We start from the raw sequence: 20,256 nt of genomic DNA, 5'->3' as shown, positions 1-20,256 counted from the left end.
CATTCGAAGAGGCATCGGGTAGCGCAGGACAAAGCAAAGCACAGCACACCAGCATCTTACCACGGAACACAAAGGAGCAATATGGCGATCAAGCGATACGATACAGCGCGTCATAGCTCTCATATCACGTAGTGCCCGTGTCCTTTGATTGACACTAGGAAGGCGGTCAACGTCAATGAGCCCAAATAGATTTCAGCTTGGTCTCCTCAGTAGGCGTCACAGAGATCACTTTGGTCGGTTTCACCCGTACATCTATCCGGAAGAGGAAAGAACAATTCTACCATTGATTCTTGTGTTCTCGTGATGTTCGAGAACTCCATCAGGACTATTCTACTGTCATTCGTGTTCTAACAGTACACACATCTTATCATGTACATATCATACATCTTATCAAATGCCAGATCAAGGTGAATAGATCATATGTAAATTCATGTATTTCATGTATTTTACCTACGTGATTACGTGACTTGGCTACCTCAAAAATGCTGATTCGTGTCTACTAACATGCGTATTATGGGACCTATGGGATTGGTTGAATGGATGACTGATCGGTCATTTGATGCTACTTGACTCGACTTAAATGGGAAATGAAAGTAGTATTCTAAAAATCACAACATAAAAATGAATAACAAAGGAACCGAATTCTCGTGTATCGTGTATTGACATTAGGAATAATCATGAAAGAACGACATCGATAATTATTGGAATTAGTCGGACCACCGACTCGAGGTCTAGTTGTATCGAGGGACGCCCATGAGCGGACTGGACCATTCACTTCTTGATGCCCACTGACCCATCATTCCGTCCGGCGTTGGGGTGTGATATACCACTCCATTAGGCGTATAAACCATCTGACCGTCCATGTTCATGGGCATCGTCGTGTCGAGGCCTAAACCGATTGGCGCACCGTGCGGAACTGCCGATGGCGCAGCTTTGTACATTGTATCTTGAGAGATGGGTGCGGGTGTAGGCACGTAAGTGTATCCTGGTGGACCAGCATTGGCGAATTGAGCGGGCTCCGGAATGACTCGATTAGGTGACCAGTATGTAGTATTGTACAATCCCTGCGCGTATTGAGCTTGAGTCTGATGTTGAGTCTGATTTTGCTGCATTGGTGGTGCTGCGGGAGCTGTGGGAGCTGGATATTGATATACGTTGTTACTCGGGAACGCAGTCTGCGGACTAACATTTCCATCATACATGGTGACGTCTTCGTAGGGGTAAGTCGGAGTCATTGATGCGGAAGGGACTGGGTAATGACTTGATACGTAAGGTGCGTTTTGAGCGGCATAAGGGAATTGATCAGGTTCCTGGTAGCACAAGATGGCTTTACGGGGTGCTCCATCGATACCGGTGTGTGTACCAGCAGCAAGCGAGTAGAACATTAAATGCTGAAAGTTGGGCATCTGTCAGCACATACCATTAGGATGACTGCGAATAGCTGAAATTCACTCACCTCAGGCGGAACAAGGTGGGGTTGAGGCTGACATTCGTATGGAGCTAACAACGCTCTGCCTCCGTCCCATTCTGTTGGGCCAGCCATGAATGTGGGATCATCAACGGCGATAGGTGAAACATGGTGCGAAACGTAGCCCATCGGAGTTGGGAAGATGTGCCCATGTGAACCCCTTCTACCGTATGATTGGCCATCTTGAGCCATTCTTCCCCCTTGCCTACTCAGTGAGCTTGATCGTACCGTTGAAGCGCCAAAGCTTTGTTGGACAGATGTCGGTTTCGCTCGAACGGCATTTACGTTTGGCTGGAGATGTTGAGTGGACTGTAAAGGTTGTTGGAAAGCGGCTTTGCGACTAGGTAATCGCAGAAATTCGTAAATCGCCGCAGATGTTGATGGATCGTGCATGGAAGCATCGACTGCAGATCGTTTCCTTGCATGGTCGTATCCAGTCGGGAAGTCGTAGTTCGCGGTATGTATAGGCGGAGGTGCGATGCGAGGTGGAGAAGCGGATCGAGCTCGATGAGTAGTTGTCATTGGAGGAATTGATGCTGGGGTGATTGGTATCGCCATCGTGAGCGGTGATTTTGCGTTGGAAGCATGTCTGATGTGCCTAGTTGTAGCACTGTGTGGTGCTCTTGATGTCATGAATCCATCTAAGAGGTTCTTCCACCTTGTATACTCCTCCACGGAGACTCCAAGCTGATAGTTCAATCCGGTGAGGAATTCGCTTTCCATTTTCTGGGATACGGACTTCGATCAGCTGAGCTTGTGATTGAGAGGAAGGCATCAGAACTTACGTTGACTTCCGGTAATGTCATTCCAGCCAACTCTGCCCAAGTAGCATTTGTGTATGTGTTATCGTCCAGATACTTATTGCCGAGCATCAATCCAGCTATAAATGGTCGTTGCTCGCTTCCAGGTGTCGAGAAGAACCCGTTCCTCATTTTCAGGCGATATATGTATAACAAAGCAATGATGGCGACACTGTGGGATACTGACGTGACATTCAGCATTCGTGTCACGAACTTGCCGAAGTCGGGTGAAGGGTGAACCATCAAAGCTGATATATGCGAGGAGGTAGCATGGTTCACGTCGAAGGGATCGTTCGGGATGTGCGTATGGGACAGAGGTGAGGAAGGTGGTTGATCTGCCTGTGGTGCAAAATCACCATACCACAGCCATACTACCATTTGAGCTAGTATTGGTCCGACGTCAGCCCTTCGCACATTCCCTGATTGAAAATGGAGGCGATGAGGAAGACAGTTTATACTCACCAACATAAGTTGCCAAAGGAGTCTGAAAAGCCGACTGGGCGGCTATCGAGCCAGTTTTAGCCATGTTCATATCCATCTTATTCTTCTTTTTTGACGGTATCTGAGATGGTGAGAAAGCTGGGGTGACCAGTGTAGGAGATGCAGGCCTTTTGCCTATCTTCTTCGCAGATAACGGATATTGTATGTCTTGGTTGATCAAGAATTGAGGGGGGTTGTTGTGATTATGATTGAAAATTGCGTTCGAGGGTGACTCGAGGATAGTCTCTTGCTCGCTTACCGATCCGTCGTTGTTGGATATCTGATCGTAGTACAACGTCGGAGGAGTTGAAGTGGAGGAAAGAGTCAATCGAGAGGAAGAAGGAAAACAATTTCGATAATCGACACACATCAGGAAATGATATCAGAGCTTTGACCTGTTGATGAGGATGATGCACACAGGGGCGAGTGTTGCGCAATGAGTGGGTCTTTTTATGTGGGATGAGTGGCAAGATTGCTTCAGAGATCACTTGTGAAATTGAGGCTCCTGCGATTACGAGTCGCTTGCTTTTGTGAGACCGGTAACTCGGACAGGAGATAGTTTATGCGACTCGAAGGTATGCAGCAAGTCAAAGGATGAGGTGTCGTGATGCTGTATTATTCTAGAAGACGAAACGAAAACCGGGTGAGATCAAGATAGTCGTACTTGTGACACTTTTCCTTCAGGTTGAAACAAGCGGCGATGCCAGTCGAGTGTGCTTTGAATGAATGCGATGCTGATCAGAGTTGGGTGTGGATGTCTCAGCGGGAGAGGTAAAGCCTCGATACTATTCGTGTATCTGATTGATGGTTTCATGATGAATCAGCGCAAATCCTCTGTATGATCCTCGCCGATGATGCGAATATTGTTATAGTGAGCGACACGTCAAAAGGACGAATACAAAGTTGACTGAGATTGAAATGGTTGATTCCAGATGATCAAAGTTGATGGAAATATGGATGACGCAGCTTCACGCGAAACTGATTGTTGGGTGGCAAATAACACAATTGAATCGAATTATGTACTACTCCCGCCAAAGATAAAGTTTCACCTCTTGCCTTCGTAAAACTGTTGAATCCCCAACGACAACCATTTTGAATGGAAAGAAACAACTTTTGAGAAAGACAGGAACCATATTTCAAGACTGACTACTCACCGCTTGTGCAACCTCAAAGGCGGAAGCGAGCCGTATCACCGCCCGGTCTACGTGAGACTTGCAGGTTCTCCACTGCTTTCGATCGATGATCGCACGACAAATTCTCGGGAATTGGATAGTGAAGATTTATCTATGTATTCCAATGATGGGGAAAGAGATAAGAAGAGACAAGTGGAATTCTCGAACTGAAGTTCGAGTATATTTGTATCGTGTTCAATTGGTGATCACGGGCACACGGTCGCTGTGATCCTCGTTTCGATTCGTTGATGCGACGAAGGAACGGTGACGACGGTTAAGCCTGTTTTGAGTGTGAGACAGGGAATGTGTCACGAAGCGATGATCTTGTGAAAGCTGGAAGCTCAAAGCTTCGCGAAAGGGTACCAGGTGAGGCTATAGCGCCGTTCCCGTTCAGACCGCGACGAAAATGGGGGTATCACAAGTGTATGTTGAGAATGTGGTTGCAGTTGACTGATGTTGCTGCTTCTGTTGATGGAGGCAATCAATCAATCTTTCACTTAATGGTGTTTTCTTTTGATCGGAAACTTGTATCGAGCGTTGATTTAGTGTCTTGATGGTCCGGTGCGTCTTTCTTATTCCGATTTTGATCTTGATCTTGATGTTAACGATGAAACTAAGCTAAGCTGAGGGTGACGATTGATCTGTTTCGCAATATCCTTCCGTTCAAACACCCTTTCTATATCACTATCTGATTGAAAGGCAAGAGGCAATCTTTATCGGCTCCACACAACGACCAGATACACTAATATATCACCGTGCGAGCGTCCGTGATGGTGACCAACGGAGATGTTGATGACGACGATCCGTTCTTATGACTAAATACCACACACCCTGAAACAGCACTGACCTGTCCAGGGCACCGACTTCGGTGTTGTTGATACCGAAATTTGTTGACGGTGTGCGTGTGTGTGTTTCTGCTACTTTTGATGGTGCCTTGCTATAAATGACAATCTAGCGAACGGGTGAATGGGGGTGTGTGCGATGTCTCGGTTCCCTTCCAAGAGCTTTCTGTTCTCTTGTGACTTGTGAAAGTCTCGAGCGGATGAATGGATGGGTGGGTGGCGTTGGCGTTTCTTATCTCCTTGACTACCTAAAACCGATGTTGGAATTCTCCGAAGCCGAATCAAGCGGACTGACAGTGAAAGATCAGTGTGTGATTGACTTGGGCGCAGGCGCTAATTTTGTCGTCTAACAACTGTTTCGTGCTTCTACTGTAGCTCTTATAGCGATAGATAGATGCTGTTCGAAGATTTGTGTTGTGCGAATGAGAAGAAGATCGTTATCGGATCGAGGTGGGGCAATCGATATTGCATGTCAATTTCGAAATCGATTTTGCGGAATTGCAGTGAGAGGAGCGAATCAACAAGGGAAGGTCCAGAGTGGACGTCCTGTAAAGGGATGTATTGGACTGCGCGATGATTCCTGTACGTCTCAAGGAGTATGGACTTGAGAAAGTGAAGGGGTATTTCCGAGGTGAAGAAAGGAGGTTGAGTGATTGTGCGAACCTATTGTTATTAGTTGTAATCAGTCTAAGATATATGATAACATTTCCTCAAATCCACGGATTCCCAAATCAGCTTCTAATTTAGCTTCTCCTATTGCGTTGTGACCGAGAAGACGCCCGATCAAGTTGATGATATGCCAATTCACGCGCACAAAAGAGTAGAAGCAATCTTGGAGAAGCACTTACCTGATCGCACACCCTTTTTCTCCTTCTCCTTCTAACCGACAGATGATAACCTTTCCAAAGATCGTCGTAATCGTTGGCGTGACGAGCAAGCCACTGTATATGTTCCGAAGGGACTGTTACTGATGCCCTAGCCTCCAACACCAAGGAAATACTGCGCTTGGTCCTTGATTCGATTGGCCTGATTCCAATCATCCGAGAGCTAATTGATAACTAAAGGTAACGCCTTCGATCGCGCAAACGCTGATGTTATGGTTATTGTTCTTGAAAGCTGTGTCGAGTCAGGGGTGATGGAAGTGATCGCTTGACTGCTTCGACATGGATTGTCAAAAGGACAAGGGAAGCGGGTGCGAATGCAGAGCGGATTCAGTCGATCCGTTCAAAGCACAAGGACTTGGCTTGAGGCTTGTGTGTCTCCTTGTATCCGCTACTATTGTATGTCCAAGTGATCTGGCACAAAAGGATTCGTGCTGTGTTACTGTATGTTCCCGTCTTAGGTTGATCGCACGGGCCCCGCAGATCCTCCTTCCTTCCTGTCCTTGATGAAGCTTGTTGACGTTGACGTGGAAGGTCGTCGTTATTCACTTGTCGTCTCAAGAGGGTCAATCATACAGAGAGACAAAAGGAGAAGATCACACCGTCGCATCCATTCAGCATATCCACCAGAATGCAGTGTCCACGTATCATACATTCCTGTCGATTGATACATTCCAGCAAGATGCATCCCGGTAGAAAGCCAGAAATTTTGGTTTTAGTTTGCCACTCAAACCTTGTGACGATTATCATTGATTATTGTGCTAGGGTCACTGCGAAGGGCCCAAAGGGATAGCGTAGTTCAGTTATCGTAACGTTAGTTAACGTATCACGTAGGCTTTGTACTAACGTTAATCAGGTCAAGGGTCTAAGTGCAACAGACTTAGTCTTCGTTCTTATTCTGTTCTTGTGCCGGCGAAATCCCCCCCGCTTACAAACTTACGATGTGAATTGATTTTTACCAGAGCGAAAAGCGAAATCCCCTGAATCTGACGGGAAAGAGATTTCGGAGATTTAAATTAACGATTCGATTTTATGGATCCATCATGATTTGTTAGGTCTGGTTTTTGGGCGTTAACGGGCCCTAGGGTAAATTGAGTAAAGCGGAGTGGGGCAGATCACAAAAAGGTTACTTGTTGTTAGTCAGTTATTCCTGGCGTTTTGTTTCTGTCTTTGCCTTTTGTGTCTTTGAATCCGTCCATCGACGGCGGACAGGACAGGTCAGGACAGGGCGGTGCCCTTGCGAGCGACGAGTCACCATTTTCCCATCCTATACTGCGAAGGCACATAGCAATATTCTACTCGTAGGATGTGAGGTGTAAGGTGTGAGATGAATCAGACGTCACGTCGATGACCCAATCCCAAGGATATCTCGGCATGTGAGACTGCGTTGCCATTGCGATGGGACAACCCAATCCGTTCTAGATGCAACACCAAGAGTTTCTGTTTAGTGCTTGTTCCAAACTGTATTATTCCTCGTCCCATCACCAGCTGCAGCAAGAGCTGCGGATTGCGTTGCATCGCATTGCACAGTGCTGTCTCATCCCGTCCCTTCAGATCTCACGAGGAGAGCGTACATATGCACATATAGCATCACGCACGTAGGGTACTGTCGATTCTGGCCCGCGGACTCGTCTCGGAGGGGTTTGAAGAGGTCTTTGCGCTTTCATAGTCAGGACCCGATGAACGAGGGAGCGAATTCTCCTTGTGACGACTTCCTGGCGACGTTGACGATGACGCCTCCGTTCCTTGGTTTTGGGAAATCAAGTCAAACTCCATCAAAGGTTAATTACAATTAGATTTCCCTTTTTTCCCAGAAGTAACAGTCTTGTTCAGTCATAATCTCGTATCTTCCCTGAGAACGTCCCATCGTAAGGGGTTCGGGTCAAGTCGATCGGCCATCGTGACGATGCAAAAATGCTTTTTTGATCAACTTCTCGCGTAAAGATGCCTTTCTGCGAGATTTCAGGAACATCGCTTTTCAGACCGAATTAACGTATGAACCTTTCGACAAATGATTGCATCCTGATAGGGTTGTCAACTAACTAACTTGAATCTAGATCGCCTATTCTATCGTACTTAGGGTATCTATTGCATTTTAGACCTGGCACTTATGAAACGAACAGCTCCAATGATTTGGGAATTGATCTACGCATCTCATAAGCTTTCCTGAGCATCGTGTCCTATCCTTTGCTCGCCCCATCGTATCAGTCGATATGCTGCGCCATTTCCAGCACAGGGGGTCGAGAGGGAATTCTGTTACGATTACAGCACTGCGCTATATGCAATGGTTGTCGTCTGTCTCCATCTCATGCGACAAGATCCGCCCTCTCCGAGCGGGTGCAGTCACCGGTTCCTTATCGATCAAAAGCGTAGACGTGGCGCTGACCAAGCGTTCCGGCATGCCATCTCGTCTCATCTCGGTTGATCGCTTTTCACGTTCTGTCGTCTCATGACAGCACAGCACGTAGTATAGTGATGATACGCCAAGCACAAGAGCGGCATGCCGGTTCTTTGCCAAGTACCTCACCTGCATTATCGAGCGAAACCTGCTTTTGTTCTGCTGACATTACCGAGAGATGCCAGTAAGACACGATAAGAACGGCTTGTGGGTCTCTAACGCCACCGGAAACGATCAAGATCCCATCTTCTGGCATAGATCGTTTCCGAGCAACAATAACAATTCACTTTTTTTCAGGGATCGACGTTGAGTTCTGATCACGGGACCGCTCTTTAAGAGATGTAGTAATTCTCGCTCAAGAAATGTTGAAGCCGACCGCGGGTGATTTATCTTGGTTTGACCGAAGGGAATGGAAAAGGAAGAGAAAGCAAACGTATAGGAACGAAAACACCAAAGCTTATTCCTGCCGCACGGTTCCTTGATCGGAGAAAAAGAGTTCAAACATGTGTCATAGCGCGTCAACAGGGTTTCGTTCCGTCTCACTTCCCGTTTATTGGCTTTTCCCTGAAAATCTCATTTATGTTATTCTAACCCCATTCCAAAATCTGATCGACAGTTCAGCATGCCATGTCTTCGATGTTTTAGTCCTTCTACGGCCGCAGAAGGTAGTACGCTCGAGATCAAGAAAATGGCTGTTTTCGTAGGCGCAGTTTGCAATCAACGCACACGGTTTTGAGTCAATTACAAAGTGGAACGGCGACGTGCGTGACTTGCTAAGCCTCACAACCAGCCCGCAGCATAGCTGAGTCACCATCAACAGTCCAATCTCAGCCTCCACCTCGCCATGTCTGTCGCTCCACAAAACGACTCATGGGAAAGAAGGGTCAGTGCGAGTAATGACAAAGAGAACCCTGTCTAAGGTACGATCAAGCCTGGAACCTCTTTATTTCGTGGTTGAGCATTATCCGCTCCTGCATCGTCGTGGCCGAAGATGCGCTTATAGACTCGTTAGGATCCTACCTTGATATTCAGCTTTCTGCTCCAACCGCACATGCTACTTGCTACAAGTCATCATTTGGTAGGCTGCTGGTGCTCATAAGATCGATACATGATAGATGACCATGCTAACTTCACCGAGTAAACCCATCTGGGCAGAACTCACTGGGACTGATCCTCAGAGAATTTCTTCAGGGGAATTAATCAGTAGACCACAAAGAAAGCAGATGACAGGAAGGGATTGTATCGAGTGATGGAGCACGAAGTGATTGTAATCGGAACTCAAATCCGAAACCTGTCCTTCAGGAAGATATACTGATCAGCCTGATTGCATTTGAAGTTGACGTCGCACACTGACTGACACGACTAAAGAGAATATGGGTGTTGATCGCTGATACATCAACCTGCGCTCAGAGGTACTCTTCATGATGAGTGATGGGAATGACATCAACCGGCGTTACATGAGCGGTCAGTGCGCATAGATGTGGTCGGTCGATGATGGATTCGATGATACCATAGACGTCTCGTCAGCTCAGCTCAGCGTCTTCCTCTTCTCCTTCTTCCTGCTTTTCCTTCACTCGTTGTTTCGTATCTCAGCTTCGGAAACGTATAAAACGGTCCTCGACCTTCTCAGTACGCGGTGGGGGAAAAAGATCAGCTCGAGACCCCCGTACATCAGCCCGCGGACGGTGCACCTATCGATCCTGCTCAGGTACCACTTCCTCCAGAAGAACCTCGAGCTACCTCAGGCAAGAAAAGATATAAGAAGTACAAGTCGAAGAATAAGAACAAAAACAAAAATGCCGAAACCAGTCGTTCTTTTCATGCGAGACTTGCCGGCCTGCGATTGGAGCCAGAATACGAGAAGCATTGGTTTTACCAGAGTCAGGGTCGCATGATCAGTATCGTGTCTGAAGATGGTGTCGAATTCAAGGCAGACAGCGATCGACTCAGAAAGGCAAGGTAAGTCGCAAACGCTGACGAGAGGCGTTGTATCTCGTATTGGACGAGATATACACTGTGCGCAAGGTTGACTGGGTCTTGAACATACATATAGTACCCTTTTCGCCAATATGCTCAACGAGCCTCAACTTCACGACTCTTCGCCGTTACCAATCCCCTTCCCCGCCGAAGTCATACAAACCTTTCTCGATCTGATCAACGTATCAAGTCCATCGTCGTTGTTGAAGACTCTGATCGATGTTGACATAGTGCAAGACTTGTTCCGCTTCACCGATTATGCGGGATGCGACGACCTACATTTCGAGGTCCGAAGACGACTTCTCAAGCTCAGCAAGAACCATCCCAGAAAGAACGCTCTGTGGCTTCTTCAGTTCGGATCTGACGTGAACGATGTGGGGCTGGCGAAGATAGCTCTCAAAAGACTCGCCAAACAATCATCGTTCTCCTTCGCTTCTGAGAACCTCTTCGACGGATTCCGAAATCTCGTGGAACGCCTTCAACCATCCTTCCAGGCCGAGATCCTGAGCTTGGTACTCACTAAGACTGCAGGAGACGCCCGGGAATTTGCAGTACGAGGTTTAATCGATTGGGACACTCGAAACAATGAGCATGACTGGGAATGGGTTGGAAGGTCCTTTAACCCCGAACGAAGGACAGAAGTGACCGACGAGGAAGATGTGAGCACCGATGAAGATATGAAAAAAGCGGGAGATCATGAGGCAGGAAATGCCCTACTTGCGGCTGACTGGACTGCGGAGCCTATCAATCACGAATGGTGTGTATGACCGTATATATCGCAGGATTGCGTCGCGGGACATAAAGCAGCACCGCCATGGAGCATAGAGGTATATATATGACGATGACTTTGGCTCAGTTGAGCCTTTGGAGATGTATATAAACATATCATCGTCATAGCTTTGGGTTAGTCGAACCTTTGAAGATGTATAAAAATATAAACATGCGTCTATCACTTCGTTCCCTTCGAGGACATCACATACCCACAGTCGGCACAGAAAAGATCTGCACTGCACTTGCATTCAAGACAACTAGTTGTGGGATGGTCTGCATTTCGACAACGAATTCGATGTCCAAAAGAAACGAGAATATATCGCCCAGCTGATCAGCCTCTCAACGACCACTTGATGACAACAATGCATGGTATGCGATAAGAGACAGCTACTACTTTCGGCACCCATGACCTAATCTCCGTTCATCTGCACATCGTTGCCGTCAGCTTCAGCTTCGGTCTCGTCCTCGCCACCTTGCGCATCCAAGGCAGCTTGAGCTTGCAAGACAAGCTTATCTTCCTCGAGCTATCGATAAACGTCGTGAGCAAAGGCCATGGCCAGAGCATAGCGGGTTCGGTGGCTGAAGCAGCTTACCTGGTCAATCTTGCTCGTCCTCTCCCTTCGCTCATCATTCAATTCCGCATAACGAGCTTGCAAATCCCTTTCTTTCCTCTCTAAGACTTCTACCTCCTCTTTGATCTTCTCCAATCGCGCAGGAGCGGAAGCTTCCTCTAGCGTTCTAAGCATGGTGAAAGTCTCCAAATCCCTCTGAGATTGTTGAATCTCCTCCATCAGGTCGGTTATTTGTTTCTTGTGTTTGCTATTTATGACTTGATATCCACCCAACTGTTTGCCCAGCTTCTTCTCGGCTTTCGAGGCTTTGGTAGCTTCATTGATGATTTTCTCTTTCGTTAATCCCACTGAAGCGATATAACATTCTTTCAATTCTTCAGGTGACAGACTCGATTTCTCGACGTATTTCCTTGAGATCGGATAAAAGATCAAGTCATTTTGGATTGATGAGGAAGACCAACTCGATGAGAAGATCTTCTCGAAATCGTCTCCACCATCTTCGAGCAGACTAGAGCCGATTGCAAGTTTGAGTTGATCATCCGTGGCGCCTGGCAGACCTAAAGTACCCGCTAACTCATCGTGAATCGCTCGTTTGGCTGCGGAGACTAGGTTGTCCTCAGGCATATCGTAGTCCGAAGCCGTACCCCCGGGCGTGGATGTACCAGGTAAAGGATGAGCAATCGAGTCGTGCTTCATCAACATAGCGACCTCCAGGTTGACTAGTCTAAACGCAGCAGCCATGACGGAATCGGCATCAACTTCCACAGAATTCAGCTCTTCTAGGATCTTGTACGTGTTGACGTTGATGGGTCGAGGTAGACTCTGCTTGACCACCGAACTTCGCCTCTCAAGCTCTAATCGTTCCTCCAATTCTCGTGCAGCCTTCAATCGTCTATCCCGCTCAGCAGCGTCTTCTTCGGAGAGTATCACCGCTTCTTCCTCTTCCTCCTCATCCTCCTCAGTCTCGGCAAGCTCAAAATTGTTCTCGGGTTTGGGCAAAGCAGCGAATCCAGCCTTCAATGCTCGTCGAGCATCTGCTAGACGTCGCTTTTCATCTCGAGGGGTTTCACCGTAGAATGAGTCCCTATCATTGATACTGAGATTATCTCGAGGTGTTCGTGAAGGCGTCGCACCGACCCCGCCCACTGTTCGAGGGGTAGCCATGACGCCACCTCGAGCGGGTGTAGCGAGAGGATTGGGAGTGGGAGCTGTACCACGGCGAGGAGTTGCGCCTTCGAATCCAGTGCCGACCGCATCGCCACCGTGGAAAGGTGTGTTCTCATCGCCCAATAGAGGAGTCTGGGCATTGATCATATTTCGCAGATTTCGAGCTTCAGCCAAAACGTTATCTTCCTGAGGAGCTGTTCTAGGTGTCCTAGCAGTCCTAGCCTGGCTCAGGGCCTGGTATTCGCCCAGCAATCCTTCAGTGGCCTTACTGCCGGATCCCTCGCCACCGACAAGCTCTCTAGCTAATTCACCAGCTTGACCGATCTTTACGATATCCTCTAATTCTTGTTCGCCTACTTGAGGCATTGGTAGATTCAATTTCCGCCTTCTGATTATCTGCTCCTGTTCCTTCAGCTTTTTGATTTGTGCTTCTCTTGCTTGGACAAATTGAGCAGTTTGATTGCTCTTTCCATCATTGCCCTTCGACCTTTTCTTCTTTTCCTCCAATTCTTCCAACTCCTGCTTTCTCTTTCCTTCTAACGCTCGTAGTGATTGTCCAACAGGCGCAGCATAGACTTTGGCATTTTCCTCAGCTACATCGTAGAAACCAGGAGCAGGTTGTTTCTCGAACGGTATATCGGCATTGTACTATATTCTCTCGACGTCAGCTTGTCGCACTCATGATTCAGACACAGAAGCTCTGTTGAGAAATAGACTTACATCCATACCATTCTTCTTCTTCTTAGGCCGCAAGCTAGATCGTACCGCGTCAGCTCCTGCACATCGGTAAAAGATCGAAGAGAATATGGAGATCAATCCCTTCGACTCACTTGATTCCAGCAGCCTTCAGCTCTCTTTTCTTCTGCAAGAATGCCAGCCTTCGTGCTTCTTCCAACTGTCTCTCCCTAGCTTTCCTCTTGGCCTTTTTACCTTGAGTATTCGCCAATCTAGCTCTAGCTTCCGATAACATCTCCTTCTCGTCGTCGTCCATATCTATCGGATCGGGCCTTGCAGCTCTGGTCTCCGGATCGGTATCAATTTCACCAGGTTTCAACCCTCTAACATCTGCCGCGGGTCGAGCATCCACGTTTTCCCCATCACCCAGTCCGAGCTCCTCGTTATCTTTCGCTTCTGCATCGTCCAGTAATTTCTGATATCGCTCGAGACACTGCGTAGCTGTACGTCCGACTATAGGGGCTATTGTACGCCATTGAGTAGGCATCAGCTTGGCGAGGTGTAATAGCTTTTCATCTTCCGTCTATGACCGTAACTTATATTAGCTATATGTGCATTTGGAAGAGTACAGTGAGCTGGCTGACCTTTGACCATTCGACCTTCTTGATGGAAGGATCTAACCATTCGTACCATCTTGCTTTACATTGTTTAGGGGTTTTACGGACGAGTAAAGACGATATACGAGCCCATTGCTAATAGTGAAGCAAAGTTTCATCAGCTTGCCGTTGGCGGCAAGCGGTCTGCACTAATTGGGACTCACATTCTTTCCGTACTTTGAGATGGCTGCTTTCAATATCTCATCCTCTGTGTTCCTCCAGACACCACCTTTGATGATGATTCGCACCTATATTGCCGCCGGGTCAGCCAACATTGATTTAGCCATGACTGGCCAATTGGGCTTACCATTCTTCCAGAGGATCGGAGTCCCTCTCTCTGCGAACTTTTAGATAAATGGTAGGACGCTGTAGCTGTAGCTGTAGCTGCGGCTCTTGCTTAGCTTGTGATCTATGATATTGAGCAAAGATGCATATTCAAGCAAGCGTTGTCGTTGTCATAACATGAACTAGCATCACCATACCCTTCGCGTGCAGGGTGCTCACCGTACAGATCCGGAAATTTACGGTACAAGCGCAATGTGGCACTTGCACAAAGCTACCTGGTCAAATGGTCGAAACCTTCCGTATGACATGCATGCTGCTGTCTCTGCCTCTGGCATCCATTGTGGACGGTATGAGTTACTGGTAGAATTGCATGCAGTAGATAGGCCCGAGATGGATGCAGATGATCTAATTACTATGATGATTCCGTCTACTACAAGTACCATACACCTTTTCTTGATCTTCTTTCTACCGCATCAAATTTCCTGCCCATACTGTCCGAGCGCACTACACTGCCCCTATCAGTTGGAGCTGTCTTGTCGTCATATTCATATGGCGCTCCTCTCCTTCCACACATCGTCCTATCCCATACCCAGCTACTCGGCATATAACACCAATTTCTGGTCTTCTGCTCTCATCCATTCCCTCAGCTCTCTATCATCCCTCAATTCCCTGTATCCTGAATTCGCGTTTCCGCCATCCATCGACGATCTGTATCTCAATGACGAGATGTTCGGTCCCAGTCGAGCTCTAACCTTCTCAAACAGTTCGGAATGCGACACAGAAGGATGGACCCGGATAGCAATCAGATCATCCGTTGCACGATCATATATCTTGATCTTGATATAAGGAGGTTGACCGCCCGCTGAATTAGGCATAGGATGTGTACTCGACGAATTCGCAGATAAAGGTCCCGCTCCTCCACCATTAGTCCAATTCTGACCTGCTCCCATGCCTACGCCGCTATTTGAGGGTGGCCGACTGCTTGACGAAGTATCGATTGGCGGCAAAGGTGATGCCCCCCGGGAGGAAATGCTCCTATTGGCGGATTGGTGGCCAGGCAAATACGGTTGAGGTGAATATCGATCTTGCTGCTGTTGACTGATCGACAATGACTGGTTTTGAGAATGCCTAGATTGCGAGGACTGGGATCTACTATGGTTATTCGAGGAGACGTCTGCCGATAGTCCTCTTTGATGCTGGTGTTGAAGACTCGATTCAGCTGCTGGGCTTTGCGTGATTGTAACTTCTGCTAAACGCTCTTCTAATTCTCCCATGACATCTTCTCGCGGTATAGCTTCGCAGTCGTCCCCATATTTGGCAGCGAAGAATGTCCGGATGAGATCATGTCGAAGGATATATCCAGCTTGTCTGGACCGCAAGTCTATTAAAGCTCTGACATACGCATCTAGTTCTTCTCTCCGGTACTCCGTCAACTCATCATCTATCTCATCATCGACCGGACCAGGCATGTAGGGCAATATCCTCTCTGGCGGCGTGCGATCCTCTTCTCCAGGTTTACTTGATCGTCCAGCCTCGTAAGGGAATGTATCTAATAGGTTGATCTGGAAATCGTAGAAATCTTCGTACGTCCTGTACAGATTCAGTGTATACGCAGGGGCGGAGGGTTCGTCCGGAACAAAGTTGACATGGATTCGGAACCAGTAATTTCCTGACTCGTAGTGGAAAGAAGGCACACCGAGAGATGTCAATTCGCCTGGGGGGAACATGGCATCTTGTTCTGGTTTATAAACGGGTTCTGCCGATTTCTGAGAAGGAGGGTTGGATGTATGTCGTGTGCCTTGACTTATCCTGCCGTTCGCATTAGGTAGTAGATTCACAGAGTTTGTCGATCCAGTCCGAGGCAAAGAGCTTTGGGAATTAGCCGCGCTTGACGATTGAGCGGGTGCGTAAGGGGAATTCGTGACAGCTTGTTCGGGAGTAATGTCAAATCGACCTAAGGGGATGGCGGCTGCCTTGTAATCCGCTGTTGCCTTCTTCCATTCCTCTACCGCTGGTACCATGTTAGGGTTCATATCTACTGGTTTGCCCGTAACCGGATCACGGATTTCCACGAAAGTTACCGGAATCAGCCCGGGCCCACCCAGTCGACCAATAGGCTTAGCTACAAACCTGGTGGATGAAAAAATACCGTCAGCTCAGCATTTGGACGGCTGCGAAGACTCAGCATGTGCAAAGAGACAAAGAGAATGCCGCACCATTCGTGATTACTTTGAGCAATCACCACGATCGGTTCGCCCTTCTTAGCATCCAGTTCATCCGGTCGCTCAGCATGAAAATCATATTGGACGATAGCATAAACCCTGCCTCATTAATGTCACGTCAGCTTTGACACCTCGGAAGCTGGGATCCGGACGACTTACGGAGCCTTTGGTCTCGATCGAGCGCTGTCAGCAGAAAGGGGAGGAGATATATTGGTTCCGGGAGGTGAACGAGGATCGCTTGTATGAGAGAGGTGTCCTTGAGACGGGGTATACGGCCTATTGCTCATCATCAATATTTCCTTCTACCGATAAACATGACAGTGGGACTTACCTTCCTGAGTTACCTTGATCTATCGATTTTTGTCCAGATGGATGTCGTCCACCTTTCACGAACTCCTCGAAATCCGCTTTGGGTACCAATCCCCGGGATCCGGTCAAAGGATCTGGTCGCAGACGGTCAGATGCATGTGTCTCTTGCAGTGTTACTGATGCCTCTCATCCCCATGACGATGGGTTAAAGGCAGCGGGACGGGGAGTGTACTCACTCAGGGCTTCGAACCATTCATTTCTCTCTCCCGTGACATACCAAAAGTCCCCCTTGTTATAGCTCAGCTCCTGCGGGTTCGTACTCCGATGCGACTCCAAGGCTTTGATGACCTTCTGCGGAGGTGCTACCTTCTGACTAGGTCGACCTAGCGGAAATTGCTGTGCATTGTTGCCGACTGGCAACGGAGGAGAAGGAGCAGGCGAGGAGGAGGACGAAGATGGGTTATTCTGATTGTTGTTGTTCAAAGACCTTCTAAGTGATTTCATTTTGACTATATCTTCATTCACGTCTCCAAGTACTCTCGTGGAGAATGTGCGTGTGTCTGGACGATGCTCGATGTGAAAGATGGATAGTAATTATGATGAAATCATGTAGCCAGTTGTTAAGGTATGCTGAGTTGTTTCCGATGCGAGAGTAAGGACGTGAGTGAATATTCATGAATTCAGGGTTATTGTTGACACCAAAAAAAAGCCAATACGATCCCAAAAATGCTTTGTACGGTGAGAGACCGTAGGAGGGCTCCCTGGGAATATAAAACGCGTCTCTGCGGATAACCTCTTTTGTCTTTCTCTTTATTCAGTTTGATCTCTTTTGTATGACGTCCAGTCCATACATGTACAAGTGGTCCAAATGGGTGTCTTCCCAAATGGTGCTGCAAAATGGGAGCTCGCAGGGGGGACGGATGGCGATACCGTTTGCATGATATCCATATTCACATTAAAAGGTATACTGCGCGACCGGGATTGATTGACTGACTACCTTTGTACAAAGGACATTCCGTTCCCATTCTCGATTGCTTACGCTTACGATTAGTATTATGCACCACTGGTGACTCCGCCTCCGTCCATGGCCATCATGACCTCCAAGAAGCTGATACACCAAGAATTTGCCCGTGCCTTCCCCTTGTATTCCAGATTCATCTCAAACACCAAGAAAGATCTCGGTCGCGTGACCGAGAGACCGTTCACAACATGAAGAAAACGTCCATGGGTGCGAATCGTCTTGTGGGACCTGATGACGCGAAAATTTCGCTTTTCCTTGCATTAGATCCAGTCTGTTGCACTGGAGGAGGTGAGCATGCAGTCTCCTCATATTCGGAAAATGTATCGGAGAAGCTCCTCGAAAACTCTGTCAATTCGAGGCGTTGCATCAACGCCAACGCCCGCCTAGGCTATTTCCCAATTTCTTCAACTTATACCGCTCGGCGCTCCCCATTCAGAAAACGAAGATGAGGACAACTGAATGACGCCGAATGATCTACTTCCCTGGAGGTATCATATCTCAGCGAGGAGGTCATGCAGCCTTACACGAGGTCGGAAAGTATAAAATACTGACATGTTGAACGAAATGCAATATCCGAAAACCCCTAACATCTACTGATCGACCGCGATATCACCATGTTTCTCCGAGTCCTGCAGCTGATACTATCCTTGACATGTCTGGTACATGCTCAAATCACATTCCCCGTCTTATCAGACCCTTCCTTCAGCTTACTTTCGGGAGAGGTGATCGTCTCCCAACAGCTGAAATCGTGGGGTATCAGAATAGGGCCCATCAAATTGAACCTCGGGCTGGACCTGAGTGCCTTAGGCCTAAATCTGCGGAAGAGAGAAGAAAGGCGATCAAGAGCACATACCACGTCGGCCTTGGAAGTGGAGGACGACCTCGAGAAGAGATTAATAGGTTTAGACCTTGGTTTATTGAACCTGGGCTTGAATTTCGCTGGCTCGAAAGCTGCTTCATTGCTCAACAATGGCAATACTCCTCCGCCAAAAGCTTTGATTAATCTGGCGCTGGACACCGACTTGCCCAATTTGTTTAGCTGGGGCGACGCTGATGATGTCGCGCGAGGTGAGAGGGGCGATACCGAGGTAAGTCCATTTCCTCCGAACGCTGTGGGTTGAACGTCCCGCATAAGCATACGAGGCTGAGCTGAAGTCGATGTGTCAATATCAATATCAATATCAGTGGTTCACGTATATTTCTATCGGTACACCACCCCAATCTTTACCCGTTTTGCCCGATACAGGCTCAAGCGACCTCTTCGTCTTCGGTCCAAATTGCCCATCATGCAATCTCGCCAATCATACCGCCTTCCACCCGAGTCTGTCCAGCACTTATCGAAACATCTCGGAGGACTGGAGATTCCTCTACGCAGACGGATCGGGTGCCCTAGGATACACTTCGAACGACGTAGTCACCTTCGGAAACGGACAGCAAGTGTCCACGTCGATGGATTTCGCAATTGCCAATGAAGTTGGAGGGAACGATTTCAAGGTTTCCCAACGGTCCGGCGTATTAGGTTTGGGCTTGGACGGGATGGCGACTATTCGACAAGGCTCGACTTTGTTCTCAAGATTGGTCAAGTCGAATTCCCTTACTGAGAATCTACTGAGTATACGTCTCCAGAAGGGTTTGCAGTATCAGGGTACGGTATATCGGGAAGGGAGGGGGCAGTATACTTTCGGAGGTATAGAGGAGACCTCCGTACTGGGCGGAAGGAATGGGTTGACCTGGTCCGATGTCCAGAGTCAGAACTACTGGTGAGTGCCTGAAAGGAATCGTTTTCGCAGCTTGCGGACATCTGAGCTGAACGAAGTTGGGCATGGAAGGGGTATATCGATGGACGATATCTCAGTCGGAGCTAATTCTGTGCTAGCTCAAGATGGAACGACACCAAGACGAGCGATCATCGATACAGGTGTGCGTGTTTCCATTTTCTAGCCACATCAAACATAGGTCAGCGACTGTACTGTACTGATCTGATTCTTTTGGTCCACTCAGACTACATTGATTATTACCTCCAATAAGGCTTCATTGGCGATACATGCGCAAATCACAAGATCATGGCAAGATCCCAGAACGTCTATCTGGTACATCCCTTGCACAACCTCGTACCCCGCCACGTCAAACGTCTTTGTCACTATTTCAGGCAGGAAGTTTGGTGTATCAGCAGCTGATTTGGCATGGAAGAAGAGTTCTCAGTATAGCGGATTATGCATATCTGGTGTACAGGTGAGCGTTCATTCCCTCCCCCTTTCCCCCTTTCATCGCCTCGCCAGAATGAGATTCTGAGCTGAGGGCAACACGGCTGAGCTGACTTTCTTTGACTACTAGGGAGGTATGGAAACTTTTACGGTGCTTGGCGATATGTTCATCAAGAACCACTACGTCGTGTTGTCTTATGGCTCGAGTGCGAATGGCAATCGGATCCAAGTTGGTTTAGGTGACAGACCAGATGTTGGGGTCATCCTGTAGCCTATATAGATCATGCGTGTGGTCGATTGACTACTACCTATATGTAACACCGCTGGACGGCGAATCATTCGCATCTTTCACGCCC

General features: G+C 47.9%; 5 protein-coding genes across 5 annotated transcripts; 2 read left to right on the top strand and 3 right to left on the bottom strand.

Moving 5' to 3' along the window:
- Positions 1-731: 731 nt before the first annotated feature.
- On the bottom strand, positions 732-3,118 carry I303_100797 (uncharacterized protein; the record flags this gene model as incomplete). Its single annotated transcript, XM_018404167.1, has 4 exons — positions 732-1,391; positions 1,457-2,194; positions 2,254-2,651; positions 2,731-3,118. 4 exons carry the CDS (start codon positions 3,116-3,118, stop codon positions 732-734), a joined length of 2,184 nt encoding a protein of 727 aa, XP_018266821.1.
- A 5,767-nt stretch (positions 3,119-8,885) lies between these two features.
- Positions 8,886-10,785, top strand: I303_100796 (uncharacterized protein; the record flags this gene model as incomplete). Its single annotated transcript, XM_018404166.1, has 3 exons — positions 8,886-8,924; positions 9,672-10,000; positions 10,095-10,785. 3 exons carry the CDS (start codon positions 8,886-8,888, stop codon positions 10,783-10,785), a joined length of 1,059 nt encoding a protein of 352 aa, XP_018266820.1.
- A 414-nt stretch (positions 10,786-11,199) lies between these two features.
- On the bottom strand, positions 11,200-14,169 carry I303_100795 (pre-mRNA-splicing factor CEF1; the record flags this gene model as incomplete). The annotated part of the gene is made up of 7 exons (XM_018404165.1): positions 11,200-11,313; positions 11,383-13,176; positions 13,249-13,282; positions 13,359-13,786; positions 13,848-13,955; positions 14,024-14,107; positions 14,167-14,169. The coding sequence occupies 7 exons, from the start codon at positions 14,167-14,169 to the stop codon at positions 11,200-11,202; spliced, it is 2,565 nt and encodes an 854-aa protein (XP_018266819.1).
- Positions 14,170-14,737: 568 nt separating this feature from the next.
- On the bottom strand, positions 14,738-17,179 carry I303_100794 (uncharacterized protein; the record flags this gene model as incomplete). The annotated part of the gene is made up of 5 exons (XM_018404164.1): positions 14,738-16,274; positions 16,361-16,465; positions 16,526-16,642; positions 16,698-16,809; positions 16,912-17,179. 5 exons carry the CDS (start codon positions 17,177-17,179, stop codon positions 14,738-14,740), a joined length of 2,139 nt encoding a protein of 712 aa, XP_018266818.1.
- Positions 17,180-18,310: 1,131 nt separating this feature from the next.
- I303_100793 (uncharacterized protein) lies at positions 18,311-20,171 on the top strand (the record flags this gene model as incomplete). The annotated part of the gene is made up of 5 exons (XM_018404163.1): positions 18,311-18,784; positions 18,882-19,456; positions 19,526-19,616; positions 19,698-19,928; positions 20,031-20,171. 5 exons carry the CDS (start codon positions 18,311-18,313, stop codon positions 20,169-20,171), a joined length of 1,512 nt encoding a protein of 503 aa, XP_018266817.1.
- Between the last annotated feature and the right edge of the window lie 85 nt (positions 20,172-20,256).

Source organism: Kwoniella dejecticola, chromosome 1 (assembly GCF_000512565.2).
Source record: "Kwoniella dejecticola CBS 10117 chromosome 1, complete sequence".
NCBI classification, from domain to species: Eukaryota; Fungi; Basidiomycota; class Tremellomycetes; order Tremellales; family Cryptococcaceae; genus Kwoniella; species Kwoniella dejecticola.
The sequence above is the reverse complement of the archived record's forward strand: the minus strand, read 5'-3'. Positions and strand labels throughout refer to the sequence as shown.